At 42.0% G+C, this 21067-nt stretch overlaps 1 protein-coding gene across 8 annotated transcripts in view; it reads left to right on the top strand.

The window, feature by feature from the left end:
• The window catches only part of ADCY1 (adenylate cyclase 1), a 280351-nt gene that overhangs the window by 191511 nt on the left and 67773 nt on the right, over positions 1–21067 (top strand). For 6 of the 8 annotated variants that reach the window (XR_006416963.1, XR_006416966.1, XR_006416967.1 and 3 more), the window contains exons 8-11: positions 11358–11513; positions 14926–15120; positions 17219–17316; positions 20025–20109. Coding sequence is in view for 4 of the 8 variants with exons in the window: in XM_044453723.1 (XP_044309658.1) it covers positions 11358–11513; positions 14926–15120; positions 17219–17316; positions 20025–20109 (534 nt within the window). In the remaining 4 variants the exon portion in view is untranslated. The other 2 variants (XM_044453763.1, XM_044453755.1) reach the window with 2 other exon arrangements.

The following is a 21067-nucleotide window of genomic DNA, read 5'->3' as shown; positions in this document are numbered from 1 at the left end:
AAGCCCCTTTGCCATGACAAGGCAGTGATCCATGAAGGAGGTTAGGGCAGTAGTGCAGAACATAAGTTGCTTGGGCACCAAATTACTTCCACTATCCCATCTGTGACCAGGGCAATGTCAGTAGACATGACCACTCTTCTCAGTGCCAACTGGGTTCCCTACCACCTGCATCCTAGTTTTTGTCTTCGATCTCAGATGGAAATACTAACAGGAATTTGCCTGCCATTTGGAAGGGAAGTGGTACACAAGAGAATTCCTGCTGTTACCTTCAATATCATAAGGCAAAGGAACCCAAGGAAACTCTGCAGATATCACTAAACTTGACAGTAATGGACACTGCCATTTTCAGAGCTTTTCTGATCATTGCGAAACTGGATCCACCTGATAGTTGTTCCAGCTAGCCCACTTTTGGTAGTTCACTAATTAGGATTTTGTGGGGCACTTTGTTAAAAGCTTTGCTGAGGTCATGATATATTATGTCCACAGCATTCCCACAGTCCATCAGGGATGTTACCAATCAAAAAATAAAATCAGATTAGGGTAGCAGGATTTGTTTTTGAGAAATCCATGTTAGCTCCTAGAAATCACTGCATTGTTTTCAATTTATTTGCAGAAAGATTGTTTTTTAATCTGCTCCAGAATTTTCCTGGGATAGATGATGGACTAACCTGTCTGTAGTTCTCTGGTCTTCTTTTTATCTTTTCTTGAAGATAGGGACAACATTTGCTCTTTTCTAGTCATGTGGCACTTCCACTGTCCTGCATAATTTTGCAAACATAATAGACAGTGGTTCTGAGAGTTCTTCCTTCAGTTCCTTTATGACTCTAGGGTTATTGGGTTTATTGGGCTTTGGAGATTTGAACACCTTCAGCCCAATTAGATGATCCTTGACCATTTGCCTATCAATATGGAGCTGCCATACTTCTCCTTCAGGTTGTACTTCACATTCATGAGGAAGGTCATAGATCTTCTATTGGGAGAAGTCTGAGACAAATTAGGAAGTAAACCCTTCTGTCTTTGTCTTTTATTCTTTTTACTTGTTCTAATTATTTGTAAATGTGCATTTAGAATTCCCTTCTTTAAAAAATATTTCCATCCATCTTGGACTCCTTTTTTCATTAGTCACATGCCATGAGTGTTTCCTTACCATTGTTCTAGGTTTATTAAAATCAGCTTTCCTAAAATCCAAGGTTCATGTTTGGTTACGTTTGGCTTTTTCTTGCTTTAGAATCAAGAATTCAAGGATGGCACAGTCACTTTACTCCAGAGTTCCCGTGGCTCCCACTTTGTCCACTAGGTCTTTCCGGTTGGTTAGTATCAAGTCAAGGATAGCTGTTCCTTTTCTTTTCTTAACATTCTTAGCATGTTAACAGCAACATGTTAAGTATCTCTTGGAAGAACTGTATTTGGCAGAATTTGTCTCCCAACAGCTATCAGGGAAATTAAAAGTCTCCCATAACGACTACATCATGCCTCCTTGAATCACTGGCAATTTGCTTTTCAGAAATTTCATCCTCATCTTCTCCTTGACTGGAGGGTCAGTAATAGAGTCCAACCACTCAGTTCCTTTTATTCTTTGCTCCATATATATTAATCCAAATGCTCTCAATGGAGCTACTAAGCTCCTCCTCCTGTGTTTCTGTGCAGAGATATGTATCTTTAACACACAGTGTGACTCCCACCTCCCTTTCTGTTCCTTCTATTCTTCTTGAACAGGTTATATCCTTCCCTTGTGTAATTCCAGTCATGGGAGTCATCCCAACCAAGTTTCAGTTATACCTATCAGGTCATATTCACTGTCCTGTATTCAAATTCATGCTATTTGTTTCCCATACTCAAGACATAGAAACATAGAAACAGAGCGAGTCAGAAGGGGCTTCCTGGACCATCTAGTCTGACCTCCGGCACCAGCCGGCTCCGCTCACAACATGCCCACCATGTGGACATCCAGCCTATCCTTGAACACCCGCACCGATGGGGCCTCAACGACCTCTCGTGGAAGCCCATTCCACACCCTCGGGGTCCTGACTGTCAGGAAGTGCTTCCTGGCATCCAAATGGAACCTTGGCTTCCTGAGCTTTGCTCCATTGGAGCGTGTCCTGCCTTCCTTTGCAGGGGAGATCAGGTCTCTACCCATCTCCATGTGACATCCCCTCACATACCTGTATGTCGCCAACATATCCCCACTGAGTCTCCTCTTCTACAGGCTGAAGAGACCCAGTTCCCTCAGTCTCGCTTCATATGGCATCCCCTGCAAATCAGCCAGCAACCTTGTGCCCCTACGCTGCACTGACTCCAACCTGGCTATATGCTTTCTGTAATGAGGGGCCCAAACCTGAGCACAATACTGCAGTTGCGGGCACACCAGAGTCGTGTAGCGTGGTAGTAATACCTCTCTTGATTTGGAAGCCACACTTCTGGCTATGCAACCAAGGGTGGCGTTCGCCCTCTTGACCACCCCATCACACTGCTGATGTTTAGCCTGCAGTCAACCAGTACCCTGAGGTCCCTTTCACAAGTGCTGCTCTCCAGCCACTTGTCACCTAACCTGTACTTATGACAGCTATTCCTATGCCCCAAGTGCAAGACCTTGCACTTATCCACATTGAACGCCATCCTGTTGTCTCCTGCCCACTTCCATAGTCTGTCCAGATCCTTTTGGATCTGGAGTACCTGCTCCTCAGTTGTGGCCACTGCTCCAGTTTTAGTGTCGTCTCCGAATTTGATCAGCAGACTGTTCACCCCTTCTTCCATGTCGTTAATGAAAAGATTAAACAGGATCGGCCCCAGGACAGAGCCCTGGGGGACCCTGCTTGTCAATGGCTGCCATCCCGATCATTCCCTGCTAATGGTTACCTTCTGCTTTCGGTCAGTCAACCATGTCCTAATCCATCGGACAGTGTTTTGGTGTATCCCAAAACTCCTCAGTTTCTCCACCAGGATATCATGGGGCACTTTGTCAAAGGCCTTGCTGAAATCCAGGTATACCACATCCACTGCATTCCCTCCATCTAGCCATCTCGAAACCTTGTCATAGAATTCCACAAGGTTTGTCTGGTAGGACCTGTTTTTGCGGAATCCGTGTTGTGTGGCTGCCAGCCTCCCTTCCCTATCTAGCATCACTAGATCTCTCGCTATTATGAGCCTTTCCATTGTTTTTCTGTAATTCCCCATGTACTTTCTACTACCCTTTTTGAAAATTGGGACCACTGATGCCACCCTCCAGTTCTCTGGAACTTCACCCGTTCTCCACGAGGTCTCAAAAATGGAGGCCAGCGGGCATGAGAGAACCCCAGCCAACTCTCTCAGTACTCTTGGGTGGAACCCGTCAGGGCCTGGCGCCTTTGTAATGTCCAATGCCCTGAGAAGCCCCTCGACTTCAAGGGGGGGTGACTCTAATCTGTGCCCCTAAGTCCCCAGCCTCATCTAATCTCCTATGCGCATATCCCCTGTCCTGCTTTGGGGAGAACACAGAGGCAAAATAGTCATTTAGCATCTGTGCCTGTTCCCTCATATCAGTCACTGGATCTCCTTCCTCCTTATTTAGTGGTCCCACCACTTGTCTCCCCTCGTCTTCCTATTTACATGCTGAAAGAAGCCCTTTTTGTTGCTCTTGATATTCTTGACAAGTCTCAGCTCGTAATCAGCCTTAGCCTTGCAAAGAATCCTTCTGCAACAGGCCTCCTTCTCCCGGTATACCCTTTTGTCTATTTCCCCCAGTACCCATTTCCTACAGAGGTTCCTCTTTCATCTAATCCCTCTAACCACCTCCTTTCGCATCCATGGCGGCACTCTCCTCCGCCTCCCCACCTTACTGACTAGAGGTATCGTCAAGGCTTGCACCTCCAAAACCTCCCTTTTGAGTGCTATCCACCCCTCCTCAACTCACTTACCTTCCAGTAACCTATCCCAGGAAACTTTCCCCAGTCTGGCCTTCAGTTGGCCAAAGTTGGCCCTCTTGAAGTCCCAGATTCTAGTGCTCGACCTGCTGCATATCCCCAGTCCCCTGATCTCAAAGCAAATGATGGAGTGATTGCTCGCATCCAGAGCTCCCCTAATCTGTACTTCATCTTTCAGCTCCATTAGTATATAAACATTGAAGACCATCTGCTTCATACTTTAGCTTTCTTCCTACATTTTTGGAAGACTTTATTGGGCACTGTTAGAGCTGATCTCTCTGATGTGGTGAATAAGCCTTTGTCTCTTGTTATGCACAGATGTACTTCTCCTTCCCTGTATGGACTTGCACTGTTCTGTTTGTTAACTAACTTCTGGGGGATTTGTAGCCATCTGCATTAACTAATGTAAACTAATGCTAGTAGGACAAAATTGTGGTTTAAAAATTCCACTTCTATCAGCAAGTAGATGACAGAATGAAAAATATGAGACAATCCATGAAACAAACACCATGAATGCATGAAACACATGCCCAAAATGGATTTAACCAAATGTGTACCTTTCTACCTGAAATAAAGTTCTTACCACCTGATAACCAGATGCTAGAATAGAGCAGTAGTCTGTGGCCATGCTACCTATGTGATGGGCATGAGTAGTGGCAGGAGAACATTAGCTGTTATGCATTTGTGTGGGGGGCTGCTGATGCAGACCTAGTTCAAGGGAAAGATGGCAATGCTTTTTTAAGAGTTGTGTCTCACATGCACAGTTTTTCCTGTCACTTCAGTACTGCGAGAAAAGGCCTTATTTGATTCGCTAAAAATCATTTTATATAAAAGAGACAAGGCTGGGCAACTTGTGGTTCTTCAGATGTTTTGGTTGACAACCCCCATCTGCCTTGGCTAGCATAACCAATGGTAAGGGATTATGACAGCTGTGACCCAAAGGATCATGAGGACACTAGGTTGGGTAAAGCTGGGCTAAAAGGCTGGCAGGAAAGACCATGGATTTCATTGATGGTGAGGTGTTTTCGTTTTTGGGGAATTTCTGGCAGGGAGGAATCTTACGTTTTTGAACATTCAATAGCAATGCTTGAAAAAGTTTGTCCACCTTTGTGCTAAATGACAAATTTTAAAGCTTAAAAGAAATTCATACAGCCGAGGACATACTTAGAATATTTTCTGAGGGTTACACCTGGGCAATATTTTTGAATAAATCATAAACAAGTTTGTGAGTGCAAATAATGAGCAGTTGATGCTTTTGACTTTTGATCAAAAGGGCAAACATTCATTAACATGGGATTTGTTTAGAACTTCATGGCAGCAGCTGTACTGGAAGCTGTGACAGGTCTCCTAACACTCTCACTTTGTTGTCTCATCCAGCATAAACAAACATGATTTTCAGCATCTAACAGTTTCATTTCTGACATTGGCTGGTTGAAAAGTTAAAGCAGATTTCTTACAAAGTAGGCATTAATAAAAGGATGCTGAAATCATGTGCGCACTTACCCAGGAATAAGCCCCATCAAATGCAATGAGATTTGCTTCTGAGGATTGGGCTTTGAATCAGTACTTTAGATATTGCAGGGCAAAATTTTAGTTTGTATAAATTAATATAATTTTAGTGCATAGTCCAATCCAGATACCTATAACTCTTCAAAGTTGGAGGCTTATGAGCATCCTTTGCAGGGTGGAAGGAATGTGGAGGCAAATATCAGCTCATCTTTCCTCCCACTCTGCAAAACAGGCCTTTTATGTGTTGCACCTTGGACTGTGAGGGAAGAGGCTGAGGCACCATTGGAATACTTGGTATTATGATAATATTGGTCTCCTCTGCTTCCCGTCTCCTATAATGCCCATTCATCCCCTTCTCCGATGTCAGGTTTGCAACCTTGAAGAAACAGCTGGTGTGGTACTTTCTATAAGGGGGATGCTTTGAGTGTAGAGCCCCTGCTACAAGGTTAGAGTGTTTTTCTGACTTGTAAATAGGTCTCAAAAACAATCTTATGCTCATCCAGACTGTCTAGCAGCCATAGGATTGTGCTGTCAGTACATTTGCAGCTATTACACTGGTACTGAGATGTTTTGTGCATTGTACTAAGAGCATAATCCATGGACCATATAGATGATAGCATTTTTCTTCCTTTGAGGGATGAATTGTAAACATTGGGTGAATATTTAGCTCAAATCTAGATATCTAGCTCAAATATTTTTTACAACAGGTGGTTGTACAGCTGGGACCTGCTTGTATCTTTGTCCCAAAATATATTCCCAAGGCGAATATCAGATCTCATGCAGCACCAAATGCTTTAATTCATGAAATTAAAGGGATGTTATTGTGAAGGTCTGCCAAATAATATGAATCGTGTTTGCAGAAAAATGTGCACAACTCCTAAAATCAAGAAGTTTAATTATGCACTGTTTAACTATGGTGTTTGCATATCTTTATTTATTTTGACAAATAATAAATGTCACAAAGATAAAAAGCTCTGGACAAAACAGTGCTTGGAAGCACAGGAGCATATCAAGGACCCATGAATGATTACAGTCACAGTGATTCTATTTTCTTTCACTGCAAGAGTATATTTTATCTGTGTTTTATTTTAAGAATTTACATAGTACTCTTCAAAGTACTCTTTCTTTTCAGAGAGGCTTACAAAAAATGAAATTCAGAATAAAATTCATGGCAAGGATGTTGGGAGAAATCTAGAAGAAACATTTCTATAAGGAGGTACTACCTCTGCTTGATTGCATATGAGTGGGAGTGAGTCAACAACAGCACATAATCTGCTGTGATCAGGGTTTCTTCTAGCTGTACCTTGAGTAGTACCAGCAGAGCCTTCCTTCCGCCTTATAACAGCATTGGCAATTAAGTCATATATCTGACTTTGGGTTCAAAAGGAAAGGATTAACCTCCCCTGCCCTTTCCCTGCATGCTAACCTGACGCTGCCCATTTTTAAAATCCTGTTTATGACCTGAGGCACATTTTTACTTGAGTTGATCTGATGTGCAAAAGTTAGCCATGCCTTGGTCACATCACATTTAAACTATTGTGATTCACTCTACATAGGCCTACCCTCAAAGAGCATCCAGAAGCTTCAGCTGGTGCAAAATGTGGCAGCTGAATTACTAACTGCTACTTGGTATGAAGGCCAAATTACCCTAATATTGAAAGATGTATACTGGCTGCCAGTTATTTTCCAGGTTCAGTTCAAGGTATTTGTTTTAACTTTTAAAGCCCTAAATAGCTTACAGACTGGGTATATTTGGTATCACACATCTCAGATTGAATTTTGCCTGAACTTGAAGTTTTGTATGAGAAGACATTATGGGGACAGAATTGTTCACAGAGGTCCACATGGAAGTCACCCAGGCGGTTGACACAATTCCACGTAAGCATCCTCTTCCCACTTGCAGAGCTCGCTTGGCTCTATGGTATACAGCAGAACTGTGGGAATTGGGAAGGCAGCTGAGAGCAGGTGTAGGAAAACAAGGACTAAACAGGTAGGAGCTCACTATTGAGTCTACACCATGGCAGTGTGGACAGCGAAGAAGGCATCCTTCTCCATCAACATTGCAGTGCTGTCCAGTGGAGCTATTTCAAGTGGTTTGTTTATATGCAGGCCCTAAAAAATGGGCCTACTGCGATGAATTTGCACAGTAGTTCAAGGATAAAGTCACTTGGATCCAGAATGAATTGGACTCCACATTTAATCTAGTCCCGTTAATGGAGGTGTCCAGAGCACTGTTTGGTCATTTTTTAATCTTTTGGATAAGTTTAAGTTATCAAAGCCTGATGAAATAGACAAGGTGCTTGGATAAGTTTGTTCTACCACCTGTGTTCTTGCCCCTTGCCCCTCACGGTTGCTCATCAAAGCCAAGGAGGGAATACATGGTCCAGGCGATTGTGAATGGCTCTCTGAGGGAGGGGTCCTTTAAAGGAAGCAGTGATCAGACCCATCCTGAAGAAGGTGGGTCTGGATCCAAGAGATGTTAACATCTACAGGCATGTGGCCAACATTACATTTTTGGGCAAGGTGCTCAAGTTGTTGGTAGCTGGGCAACTCAAGGCAATTTTGGAGGAATAGTTAATCTGGATCCATTTCAGTCCAGCTTCAGGGCTGGTTTTGGAACTGAAACTGCCTTGGTCACCCTGTGGGATGATGTGTGCCAGGAGAACGACAGGGGGAGTTCATCCCTGTTGGTTCTTTTAGATTTTTCAGAGGCTTTCGATTCCATCAACCATGGTATTCTCCTGGATAGTCTGCTTGGGTTGGGAGGCACTGCATTTTCTTACCTGACTGAGTGATTCCAGAAGGTGTCTGGAAGAGAGCACCTCAACTTCATGATGTCTACACTATGGTACTGTATCCATCCTCTCCTGGATGGAGTTGCACTCCCCCTAAAGGTGTGGAGCTTGGTGTTACTCCTGGATCCAGAATTATCCCTAGTCTTAGATGGCAACTGTGGCCTGGAGTACCTTCAGTCAACTTTGGTTGGTTTACTAGCTGCATTCTTATCTTGACGGGCAGAACGTAGGAATGGTAATCCATGCTCTGGTAGACTTGCATTTAGACTACTGTAATGCTCTTTACATGGTGCTGCCCTTGAAAACAGGCTGGACACTTTGATTGGTACAAAACAGAGCAGCCCATCTATTGACAGGGACAGGCAGGCACAAATGTATCAGCTCCATGCTTTATCAAGTACACTGGTCACCAAGTGAAGTTTGAGCCCACTTTAAGGTGCCCACACTAACATATAAAGCCCTAAATGGATCAGGGTCTGGATAGCTAGAGGTCCCATATACATATACCCAGACCCTAAGGTCATGTATAGAGGGCCTTCTCCAGGAGCCATGTTTGTTTATTTATTTAGAACTTTTCTAGACTGTCCCATTACTGAAGTCTCGGGATGGTTTAACAATACAAAATGTAAAACATTTAAAACATAGCGTTTAAAAGAAGTAAAGAAGATGGCTAGAACAAGAAGGGCCTTCTCAACTGTGGTGCCTCAATTATGGAATCAACTCCCCAGGGATATACAGCTGGTACCAACTCTGTATATGTTTCTGTGACAGGTTAAAACCTTTTTATTCTCTTGCCTTTTTAATTGTTGATAAAATTATTTAGTTTTATATTGGTTTTTATAATACTGTTACTGGTACATGTGGATTGTTGTTACATATTGTCATAATATTGTTTCAGTTTGATTATTGTTTAAGTTGGTTGCATTTTATTGGTTGAATAGGTGTTTTATGATTGGTTTACTTGTTTTTAAAATTGATTGCTGATATTGTTGCTTTAATTTGATTCTGGCTATTGTATACTATTCCATTATGGTTTTATTGTATAACCACTCTGAGAGTGCCGTGCTAATGAATGGGCTATAAAAGGCTAAATAAATAAATAAATTTACTGGCCACATGTGAAAGGTAGGGTGGTCATGTGTTCTACTTGAGAGAAAACAGTCCTCTAAAGGGCTTTCGGAAGACAGTATCCTATATGAATGTGTCCTCTGTCTGAAGAGCTATGCAGTTCAAGTTAAAGAACCGTAAGAGAAGAGAATATGGGTCCTGAAGCTGCACATCAATAGTCCACACTTGGAAAGCAGACTGAACAGACGCACACACTTTCCCACTATGGTGGGATGTATTGTATGCATTGTGGTAAGATGTATGCATTATATGCAGTATGGTGAGATGTATGCATTGCATTTTTATTTAAACTACAATAATTTCCATATGTGCATCTATGCTTACAAATTAGCACATGCAGATTATTGCAAATGTGCCCTCATTTGCTCTCTTTCTGGGAAATCATTTCCTCTCTTTTTTGCAATACATCAGTGGCCACCTCAGACTTTCTCCTGTAAGTTCCTAAACTGTGGAATGCTTTCCTTTTGAAGTTACAACTGACCACGGCTCTCTCAGCTTTTGAAAATTTAGTTAAGGGACATCTTTTAAAATCTCATCCTAAAATTGCCTTGAATCATTTTAGAGCACAATGGGCATGGTCTGGAGGGTGCCATAGGATTTTTTTCAGAGCCACAGTTCCAAGGTCTTGCAACCTTGCAGCTGGGATTCTGAAGTCCAAGCTTCTGCCCATGCTCAACACAAAAAACTTATTTGAGGATGTACCTGGGTCTCAGAGGACAAAATGGGACATGTTGAAAGGGGTGCCACTGGTGCCTTATGCTTATTTCTGTCAGTTGCCAAGCCTTCTTTCACCTCCACTAAGAAATCCAGATAGCCAAAAATGGCTATAAATATTCAGGGCAAGGTGTGGAGGCAGCAGAGAATGTTGCTGCCACACCTTATGCTGTGCCTTGCATGCATTAAGCCTCCAGTTTCACAGGCCTATGTGCATTGAGACAGAGGGCTGTGGATTGTACCCTTAATGTTTTACAATGGTATGGTTGTAGATTTTTGTGATATTCATGTTTTATTTGTTGTTGTACATGACTTTGGTGACGTCTGTGGAAAGGCAGTATAAGTTTAAAAACAGAAGAAAAAAATGCGTTCATACAGCTATGTGCAGTGGCCTGTAGAGGCCTATCTGTAGTTTGGCCCTATTGGAGAGTGGGGTAACTGGCTGCATTGTGTTTGAAATGCTGACACCTGGTGGTGAGGAATTGATTTCAGTGGGTAGGGCAAGGCTTGGTGGGTAAGGTAGGGTAAATTTTAGAGACATGTTCTTAATATATTCAAGAATTTAAGATAAATTATGTGCCATATTGTTAGTCTTAAACATGTTTATTATATGTTTTGCTGGTGTGTGAGTGTAATCTCATGGCCCATGATTTTATTTATTTATTTATTTATTTATTTATTTAAAGTTTTAATATGCTGTCCCCATTGCTACACAGCCTCAGGATGGCTCACAACAACAAATAAATAAAATAAATAGAATTACAATTACAATTAAAACTTGAAAACACACTGGCTGCATTATCACTTTGATGGGTTTTTATAGATTTACAATTGCATTAATTTCTTCTTGTCTAAAATTTAGCAAGGTGCAAATGACTTCCTGCCCTTCCTTCTCTCAACAGTGCCACTGACTCCTTGCTCTCGAGCTGGTCACTAGCTTGGGTTCAAATCCCCAATCAACCATGAAGCTCACTGAATGGTCTTGACCTTGTGGCCATGTCTCTTCCTAAACCACTTTACTAGGTTGCTGTGCGAATAAAATGTAGTGATCCACCTAAATGCTGTCAAGAGATCCCTTATGATAGATAAAAGGGTTATTCTCAGGTTAGCTCAGTCATGAATTGTGCTCATTTTGGAAATACTCTGAAAGAAATACAACTTATTTATGAAATAACTGATTAAAAATATGGTTTTCACTTGCTTTTATATATATTAAGTATATGCCACCTTTATTCTGACTGTAGTGTAAAGGCTATTTTTGCATATGGATTTAATTATTTTAAAATGTGTCATTATATTAATATTCTTACAGATATTTCCTGGGCTGATCCTGTCAGACATAAAGCCTGCCAAAAGAATGAAGTTCAAGACTGTCTGTTACCTGTTGGTGCAACTCATGCATTGTCGCAAAATGTTCAAAGCTGAGATCCCTTTCTCCAATGTCATGACGTGTGAAGATGATGACAAGGTAACATATATTTATCTAAGCATGTCTCTGTGAAACAATGTGTGGTGTATATAAAAATTAAGCACTCAGATCCTTACTAATTGACCTGAAGATAAGAGGGAAAGGAGGCTTTCTTTATTCAAATTTGAAATAAGGATTTGTTTTTAGTTCATTTCCCACTGGAAGTAAAACAGTAAGCAATCTCCTTACCTGCTGTTCAAAGTGAATCCAGTGAAGCAAATAGCAAGTGTATACAAGGTGTTTAAAATTAAGCAGTACATTGGCATGCTCTAAGGGCTAAAAGAAAATGATAAAATGACACCATCATTGCAGGAAAACAGTTGAAACATGAGTCCACTAGAAAAATTCATAGCTCAATATAGAGGCATAGGGCTTGTAAGCAATCACTTAAATTTCTTTCCTGTATTTACTAGTTACCTGCCTTTCTGTATTATTAAAGTGTGGGGAAAGACCTCTACAGTGTTATAATTCTGTCTGTGATTCTATTTCTCTTTTAATACATAAAGGTAACTTATAAGATGATATCCTGCTGCTGCTAAATAAGTTCTCCTTGGTCCGCAAAGCAAAAATGGCAAGTCCTGTCACCCTGTAATGTACTGCTTTGCAGTTTTGCACTAGAAACCTAGTTTAGTCAAGGCCTAGCTTTGTTAGATAGCAAGGCAGTTTCTAGAATGCTTTCTGGAAAAATGAATTTATCTTAGAGAATTTAAAGAGACTTACCCTTTGCTTTTTGTTTATTTATGAGTATTTATAACACTCTTACATCTCAGGATTCCCAAGCAGTTTACATAAATTATAGAAACATAAAAATAAAAACTAATACACAGAATATATCCTATCCATGTAAGGTAGTAGGCTACACCATACAAGAACCCTCCTTTTTCTCAAAATAAAAAGAAAGGGAAGCAGAACTCACAATTATGTACCATGTGTTCAATTCATGTCCCTATGTCAGCGTTCCCCCAAACAGTGTCTTCCAAATGTTTTGAACCACAACTCCCATTACCCACCATTAGCAGAGGTAGGCTGCCATACATCTTTCACAGCCTATTCCACATAACATACTGGGGGGACGGCATGCTTAGAGTACATGTGCATTCACAGTACATGACTATGGCTCTGTGCCATGGCAACTCTGCCATGGAGTGCCGCAGGGTTCCATTATGTCCCCCTTGCTATTCAACATCTACATGAAACCGCTGGGAGAGGTCATCAGGAGGTTTGGGCTGCAGAGTCACCAGTACGCTGATGACACCCAGCTTTACCTCTCTTTTTCAACTAATCCAGGTGAAGCAGTGGCTGTCCTGAACCGGTGCCTGGCTGAGGTAATGGACTGGATGGGAGCCAATAAACTGAAACTCAATACAGATAAGATGGAGGTCCTTTTGGTAGGCGGTTCAGGTTCCACCTAAGTGATTTTGGCCCTGTCCTGGATGGGGTTGCACTCCCTCTAAGGACAGGGTCCACAGCTTAGGAGTGCTCCTCGACCCAGAACTGTCCCTGGACGCCCAGGTGATGGCAGTGGTAAGGAGCGCTTTCCTTCAGCTTTGGCTGATCCATCAGCTGCGTCCTTACCTTGATGAGAACTGCCTAGCAATGGTGACACACACTCTGGTCAACTCCCGTTTGGACTATTGTAATACGCTCTACATGGGGCTGCCCTTGAAGACGGTTCGGATACTTCAAATAGTGCAAAGTAGAGCTGCCAGATTGCTGTCGGGGACTGGTTGTTACTCTCATAAAACTCCAGTCCTCTATCAGCTTCACTGGCTTCCCATTGAAGTCCGGGCCCAATTTAAGGTGGTGGTTATGACCTGTAAAGCCCTAAATGACTTGGGACCAGGATACTTAAGGAACATCTTTTTCCCTACATGCCCTACTGCCCCTTCAGATCTGCAGCAGAGGCCCTGCTCCGGGAACCCTCCTTGAGGGAGATGAGGAGGCAGAATACCTGGAGGAGGGCTTTCTCTGCGGTGACGCCCCAGCTATGGAATGCACTCCCTAGAGAGGTCCACCTGACACTGACATTATATGCTTTTCGGCGCCTGGTCAAGACCTTTTTATTCACCCAGCATTTTAATGTTTAAAAGATTTTACTTAATTTTTACTTCAGTCATGGATTGTTAGTCTTATTGTTTGGGGTATTTATGATCTTTTATACTGTTGCATTTATTGAATTTTGTTTGTAAGCCGTGCAGAGACGGATAGCGATTGGACGGGTTAGAAATATCCCAAATAAATAAATTCTTTATTAAAATTAACTGAAGATTATTAAAATTCACTGAAGATTAAAAGCTGACCTGAAAGCTACAAAAGACAGGAGCACTTTATGGAATGTTTATAAGATTTTCCAAGGTACTTGGCTATTCTCCACTAAATATGTGAATAACCACATGCTCACTGTTGTAAAATGAAATAAGTTGTAACGTTGTCTTTGCCACTAGGTGGTGATATTACATGGATTTGATCTAATATTCTGTCAGGGAAATGCTCATGTCATTGACATTTTAAAAAATTAAAATATGTGCTATTTTGTGTTCTCTTTTGCTGACATGGAGTATAACACAGGTCTGACTTGAAATGTTTCCACTCTAAAATTCTATTCATTACCTCTGTAAAAACTTCAGTGAAATACCCTTCTGAATTCTTGGGTTTATCTCTTTCCTACTTCTCACATGGGAGTTTCAGGGAAATAGAGCAAGTTCACCAGACAACACTGGTCTTCACTCCTACTTCCTCTTGTAGTGACCTGTGCTGGGACTGGGTTCATCAGCTGCAAGTGACTAAAGAGGAAAGAAGTCACAAGATGTTAGTTTACAAAATGATTACTACATCATGCCAATGTGTTTAATCCACAAAGAGTGTGAATTGAATCATTGGATCTTTTCCAGTTGGTTCCTATGTGAGACAACTACGATGTGGTGCTTCAAGATTTTTGGATGCCACAACCAGGCTTTCTTGGAGTCAGTCTCCATTCTCCTCATGAGAATTGCTCATCTCAATTGCAGTAATGATGATGATGACTGGAAAATGTATGTTAACTTTTATGTCCATCTACACATATAATATCTTTTTATAGAAGCACAACAGGAAATGTTCTGGGAAAGTACTGACATTCTTTTTGCAAGTCCCACCCACCCCATTTCACAAACCTTCAGCCACAGATGATGGCACATAATGTTAATATATGTAAGGTGGTTTGACATAAATCAGTAAAAGATGGTTCCTGCCAGTACGCCTTGTGCCATGTTTTAGTTCATACACTTTTCAGATACCATAGCAGCCAGTAGAATTTTGTCTCCTTTTAGTGCCACAATAAAATTTGCTGTCTTTCAATTTATTGCTTAAGATGATTACTAGATAAGATAAAACTTAATCCTCTGCTCCTTCTATTTTCTCATTTCTGCTACAGAGGAGGGCATTAAGGACAGCCTCTGAAAAACTCAGGAATCGTTCCTCATTTTCTACAAACGTTGTATACAACACTCCTGGAACTCGAGTGAACCGTTACATTAGCCGTTTAATAGAGGCCCGACAAACTGAGTCAGAGATGGCAGACCTAAACTTTTTTACCCTGAGGTATAAACAGATTGAACGTGAGCAAAAAGTGAGTGAGGCTTTTACTAAATACTTCATCAGCAAAAGAAAATGAGAAGCTGCAGCTTTTTTTAAAAAGGTTCCCTTTCCCTGTATTTTCAGTTGCACTTCCTTAATTTGGTGTTCTCTAGATATGTTGGATTGCAACTCCAGATGGCTGTGCTGGTGGAGGACAATGGGAGCTCTAGTTCAACCCATATAAAGAGCACCTAGTTGGGCAAAGTTGCTTTAAATGCAAGAGGAGGCAGGCAGACCTTGGAGTCCTGACCCAGGATAAACTTCTGTGGTGACTTTTTGAGTTGGAGATGGGAGTACTGCATTGCAGTGCTTCCTTTTCTACTTGGAGAGTGGTTTCAGAAAGTGGTGCTTGAGGGATATTGCTTGGCCATGTGGATTCTCCAGTATGGAACTCCTGTCCACCATGTTATTCAACATCTCCATGAAACTGCTGAGTAAGATCATTTGGAGTGCATTGCCATCAGACTCTGATGATACACATTTCTAGTCTCCTTTTCATATTCAGTAGATGAGGCTTTGGATGTGCTAAACTAGCGTCTGGCTGCCACAGTGTATTGGATAAAGGCTAAGAAACTGAGCCTCAGTTCTTCTGATGGGATGGAGGGTGCTCAGCCTGTTCTGGATGGAATCACACCTCTTGAAGGACTGAATTTGCAGTTTGGGGGTGCTCCTTGATCCATCTTTGTCCAGGTGGATGCTGGAACATGGAATGCCTTCTATCAGCTTTGACTAGTAACCCAACTACACACCTCTCTGAACAGAGATCACCTGGTTTCAGTAATCTTTGCCTGGTAATCTCTAAACTAGATTACTGCAATGTGCTCTATGTGGCGCTGTCCTTGAAGACAGTTTGGAAGCCACAACTTGTGCAAAATGTGACAACCATATTAACAACTAAGACCAGACAGTCCACATATATAAATTCTGTTCAGGCCTGCTCAGTTTGGCTGCCTATGTTTTAAAGCTGGTTTACAAATAAAGCCCTACATGACTTGGAACTCCAACACCTGATGGAGCACCTCTTCCAATTAAAATGTACCTGGACACTATATTCAACATCTGAGACTTTTCTCCAAATGCCACCTCCAAGGGAGGCTTGGGCTGGTAGCAACATGGTGGAGGGCTTCCTCTGTGGTAAATTTCAAATGCATTCCATTCAAATTATGGAATGCTCTCCCCACCAAAGCCCACCTGGCACCAACATTACTGTTAGGTTAAGATCACCCCCTTTGCTGAGACAATTAGCGAGTCCAAATAGCACACAGATGTAGCAGGTACTGCCAAATGGTTTTCAGCAGGTCTTGCAGTATGGAATGATTTTATTTGTTTAGTTGTAAAAATGTGGTTTCTAATAATTTAATGTAATTTTATGAAACTTAATTGTTGCTCTGTTCTATATTGTATTTCTGTAATTATTGTGGTTCACCACCCAGAGCACTTTGTTATTGTGCAGTATATATATTAAAGAAACAAATAAAAAAGTGAATAGTTGTGGCTCAGGTTGTAAAATTGTAAAACAGGCAGATTGTGGGAATGGAGAAACATAGAGATCCACAAAACCTGTATGGCATTGCAAGTCAGCCAGAATTTATGCTTAAAGCATGGTGGTCCTGTCATCACTGTCATCCTGAGATTCATTGGAGCGACCCTGAGGCCAAGGATATTTCTAGGAAGGAAGCCTCACTTCTCTTTCCCACACGTAGTTCTGAGCTGGGGAAGAAGGCAGGAGTTCATTCCTGTTCTGTTGGCGCTCCAAGCATAGTTGAAGCTAACAAGATCAGCACAAACTCAGGGGTCGCACTTTCCTTCTCAGTACTAATTTGGAGAGGAGGGGGCAGGAGATGCATGCTGGCTTTGGAAGTGCCATGAAGCCTGAAGAAGAGTGAGGGATTTATCTGTTCTTGTGCTGGCTTTGAAAATATTCTGAAAGAAAAAAAAGTGCTTACTAGTGGCTACCTTGTGTGTACAGTCATAGGCTGCTGCTCATGCTGTATTTTTAAGCACAGTTTTTCAGAATCAGAAACAAGATGTATGACAAACATGGCTAAATAACTTTTCTATGCATCTTTCTCTCTTTTGCTCTTTCACAGTATCACCAAGTTCAGGATGAATATTTCACCAGTGCTGTAGTCTTGTCACTGATTCTAGCTGCCTTATTTGGCCTTGTCTACCTTTTAATAATCCCACAGTAAGTGTTTTCTTACTGTTTCAAAATAAGTGCTCACTTGCTTGTTTTCTCTCTGTCTCTCTCTCTGTCTCTCTCTCTCTCTCTCTCTGTCATTCTCTTTCATATATATGAATGTCTTTCGGACTTTAGAATTTTTCCATTGCGCTGTCACTAACTTTATCAGGAACAGAGCTAGGACAATGCAGTGGACTGTTTATGAAAATATCCATTTCTTTTAAGGTTGGAGTTATGAAAGAGAGCAAACTTGCCTACCTTCAACCTGGAGCTAGGAGAAGTTATCAAAGTAATTTCTCAGTTCATGTTTGCCCTGATGCAGAAGAAACTCTGCTAAATCAAAACCTGAAATGTGGTTCCCCCTGAAAGCCTATGTCAAAGTATTGTACTATTTTGTATTGTTTTGTACCCCAGCACACAAGCATGTAACTGACTTATTTTTTTTATTTATTTATTTATTTATTTATTTATTTATGGATTTATATCCTGCCTTTTTCCTACAAAGGGCGTAAGGCAGCTTACATCTCCTCCTCCATCTTATCCCCACAACAACAACCCTGTGAGGCAGGTTGGGCTGAGAGTCTGTGACTGGCCCAAAGTCACCCAGTTGGCTCCATGGCCGAGCGGGGACTTGAACCCAGGTCGTCTGAGTCCCAGTCCCATGCTCTTCACCACTACGCCACACTTATCAGGATGTGTAGCTAGCCCCCTAAAACCCAACATTACTATTTTTCCATCCACATTCTATCTCATCAGGACCTATACTGAGATTTGGTAGCAGTTTTGTACTGTTCTCTGCAACAAACCACTTGTGCTGCCATCTTGTTTTCCATTGGTTCACTGCCTGCGCTCAGTGGACTGAAGGATATTCTAAAGGGCACCTCTACACTTTCACAAACTATTCAGGTTGCTTACTATCAGATTAGGGTACTGAATGTGCAAATTCCAATCACAAAGGAATCACAGTAAAATTCTCATTCATCCCTATTGCAAACTGCAACTGGATATCTGCTACACTCTTGTGAACAGCAATGCAACACACTGCAAAGCTAGAACAAAACTTCAGCTTGGTTTTTGAATGAGAATGACCATGTTGGGTTTTGGGTGGTTTTCAGGATCCCACACTTAAATACATGTAAGTTACAGTTACATACAGGCCCCTCGGGAGCAGCCCCCCTCCAAACAGTGGGTTGAGGGAGGGGCCATGGGAGGAACATCTGGGGAGACATGGAAGCATGCCACCCACAGGAGGAGGACAAGGCCAGCACATTTAATCTTTTCATAAATGACGTGGAAGAAAGGGTGAACAGTCTGATCTAATTCACAAACGATACTAAAACTAGGGCAGTGGTCACAACTGAGGAGCAATACTCCAGATCCAAAAGGATCTGGACAGACTATGGAAGTGGGCAGGAGGCAACAGAATGGCTTTCAATGTGGCTAAGTGCAAGGTATTGCACTGGGGCATAGGAATGGGTGTTATAAGTACAGGTTAGGTGACAAGTGGCTGGAGAGCAGCACTTGTGAAAGGGACCTCAGGGTACTGGTTGACTGCAGGCTAAACATCAGCAGTGTGATGGGGTGGTCAAGAGGGCGAACGCCACCCTTGGTTGCATAGCCAGAAGTGTGGCTTCTAGATCAAGAGAGGTATTACTACCACGCTACACGACTCTGGTGTGCCCGCAACTGCAGTATTGTGCTCAGGTTTGGGCCCCTCATTACAGAAAGCATATAGCCAGGTTGGAGTCAGTGCAGTGTAGGGGCACAAGGTTGGTGGCTGGTTTGCAGGGGATGCCATATGAAGCGAGACTGAGGGAACTGGGTCTCTTCAGCCTGTAGAAGAGGAGACTCAGTGGGGATATGTTGGCGACATACAGGTATGTGAGGGGATGTCACATGGAGATGGGTAGAGACCTGATCTCCCCTGCAAAGGACACGCTCGAATGGAGCAAAGCTCAGGAAGCCAAGGTTCCATTTGGATGCCAGGAAGCACTTCCTGACAGTCAGGACCCCGAGGGTGTGGAATGGGCTTCCACGAGAGGTCGTTGAGGCCCCATCGGTGCGGGTGTTCAAGGACAGACTAGGTATGCACATGGTGGGCATGTCATGAGCAGACCCGGCTGGAGCTGGGAGTCAGACTAGATGGCCCAGGAGCCCCCACCTGACTCGCTCTGTTTCTATGTGAGCAGTGGTACAAAATGCAGGGTTAGTACAGCTTCTAGGCACTGGAAAGTTTCTAGCCCCTTTCTGCCTTTCAGCCAATGCATTTCCTCCTTTCTCCTCTTAGCCATGATTCAAAGGTTTATCTCTCCCCCTACCTATTCTTTTATGCAGATTGGACCCATAGCATGGGTTAAAGTCTACCTGTCATGTAACTGTACAGTAGCTCCCCTATGCTTACTTAAAGTAAAAAGGAAAAAGTGTGTAGCTGATAGATACAGATTTAAAGTACTGCCTGCTTTGCTCCTAAAATCCATCAGTTAGGTATTTAAAGAAATGTTGTCACATTAAGAATTACAGTTTAGTTAAAAATGTTCAGCATTAGAGAAAAAATCAAAAAAGCACTGAGGAATCTACAGTATCTGTTATTTCCTTTTTATGCAATAAGGAAAACATACTTCATATTTTAGCTAAACTCCATCCAACAAGTTTATAATAAGAAACCTGTGCTTTTGGGCATGTTCCATGATGCAATTTCTCCACATTTCTTCTAGGAGTACCATAGTTCTTGTCCTCTTGGTGTTCTGCATATGCTTCCTGGTGGCATGTATAATGTATCTCCATGTCACTCGAGTACAAGTAAGTGATCTGTAATATTGTGCCCTCTTACTCTGAGAAGAAACTTATTCAACCATTATGCAAATCTTAATTTCACTTCTGTAACATTATGTCCCTGCAGGAATGAGCCTATTTATTAACTTTCAGTACCTAGTGTAGTGCAGGGCTTTTATAAGTCATCTTTCACATTTCCCTAAAGAAGTAGGAGCTACAAGGGGCAGCCTTTACCAAGGCTTCTTTTCATGCAAGAGGACTAAACATCAGCTCATGTGAAGAGCTTTCTTCTCTGAATCCTTAGTTTCTGCCTGTAAATTTCAAATTTTATTTATTTTAACGTCAAATGGGTGGGTAGATTTCTATTGTCATCATAGTTTGCTGTATTGGCTGGAATTCCTGGTGACTGTGAAAGAAGAAAGTGCAAAAGTAGGACTGCAGCTGAAAAACAAAACATAGAACTACAGATGAATTATGCGAATTCAGTGTCATCAGTGAAGAAATTAAAATTTTAAAGATTTTGCAAACCCAAAATACGCTGTCATCAGTGCAAAGATAGACTCTAGCCAACTTAGAAGAAAATCAAGACTTGAAAGGACAGCAGTGAAGGAAATAGAAAAGATTCATTTCATTAATCATCTACCACACTGTATTCCCAATCACAATCTCTAGGTGAAGAAAGCGGACAGGAAGAAAATGAATGTGTTTAAAACATGGTGCTAGAGGAAAGCTTTGCAAATACCGTGGACTGAAAAAAATACAAACAAGTAGATCCAAGATGGAATCAATGAGTACTTGCCCTGGAAGCAAAAATGTAACTGAAGCTGTTGTACTTCAAGCACAACACAAGAAGGCAAGACTTACTGGAGAAGACAATTTTGCTAGGGAAAGTAGAAGGTAGAAGAAGAAGAGGAAAGCCAACTATGAGATGGATCAATCCATAAAGGAAGCCACAGCACAAAGTGTACAAGAGCTGAGCGGGGAT

This window comes from Varanus komodoensis, unplaced genomic scaffold (genome assembly GCF_004798865.1).
Source record: "Varanus komodoensis strain SLA01 unplaced genomic scaffold, ASM479886v1 scaffold10, whole genome shotgun sequence".
In the NCBI taxonomy this organism is placed as follows: Eukaryota; Metazoa; Chordata; class Lepidosauria; order Squamata; family Varanidae; genus Varanus; species Varanus komodoensis.
The sequence above is the reverse complement of the archived record's forward strand: the minus strand, read 5'-3'. Positions and strand labels throughout refer to the sequence as shown.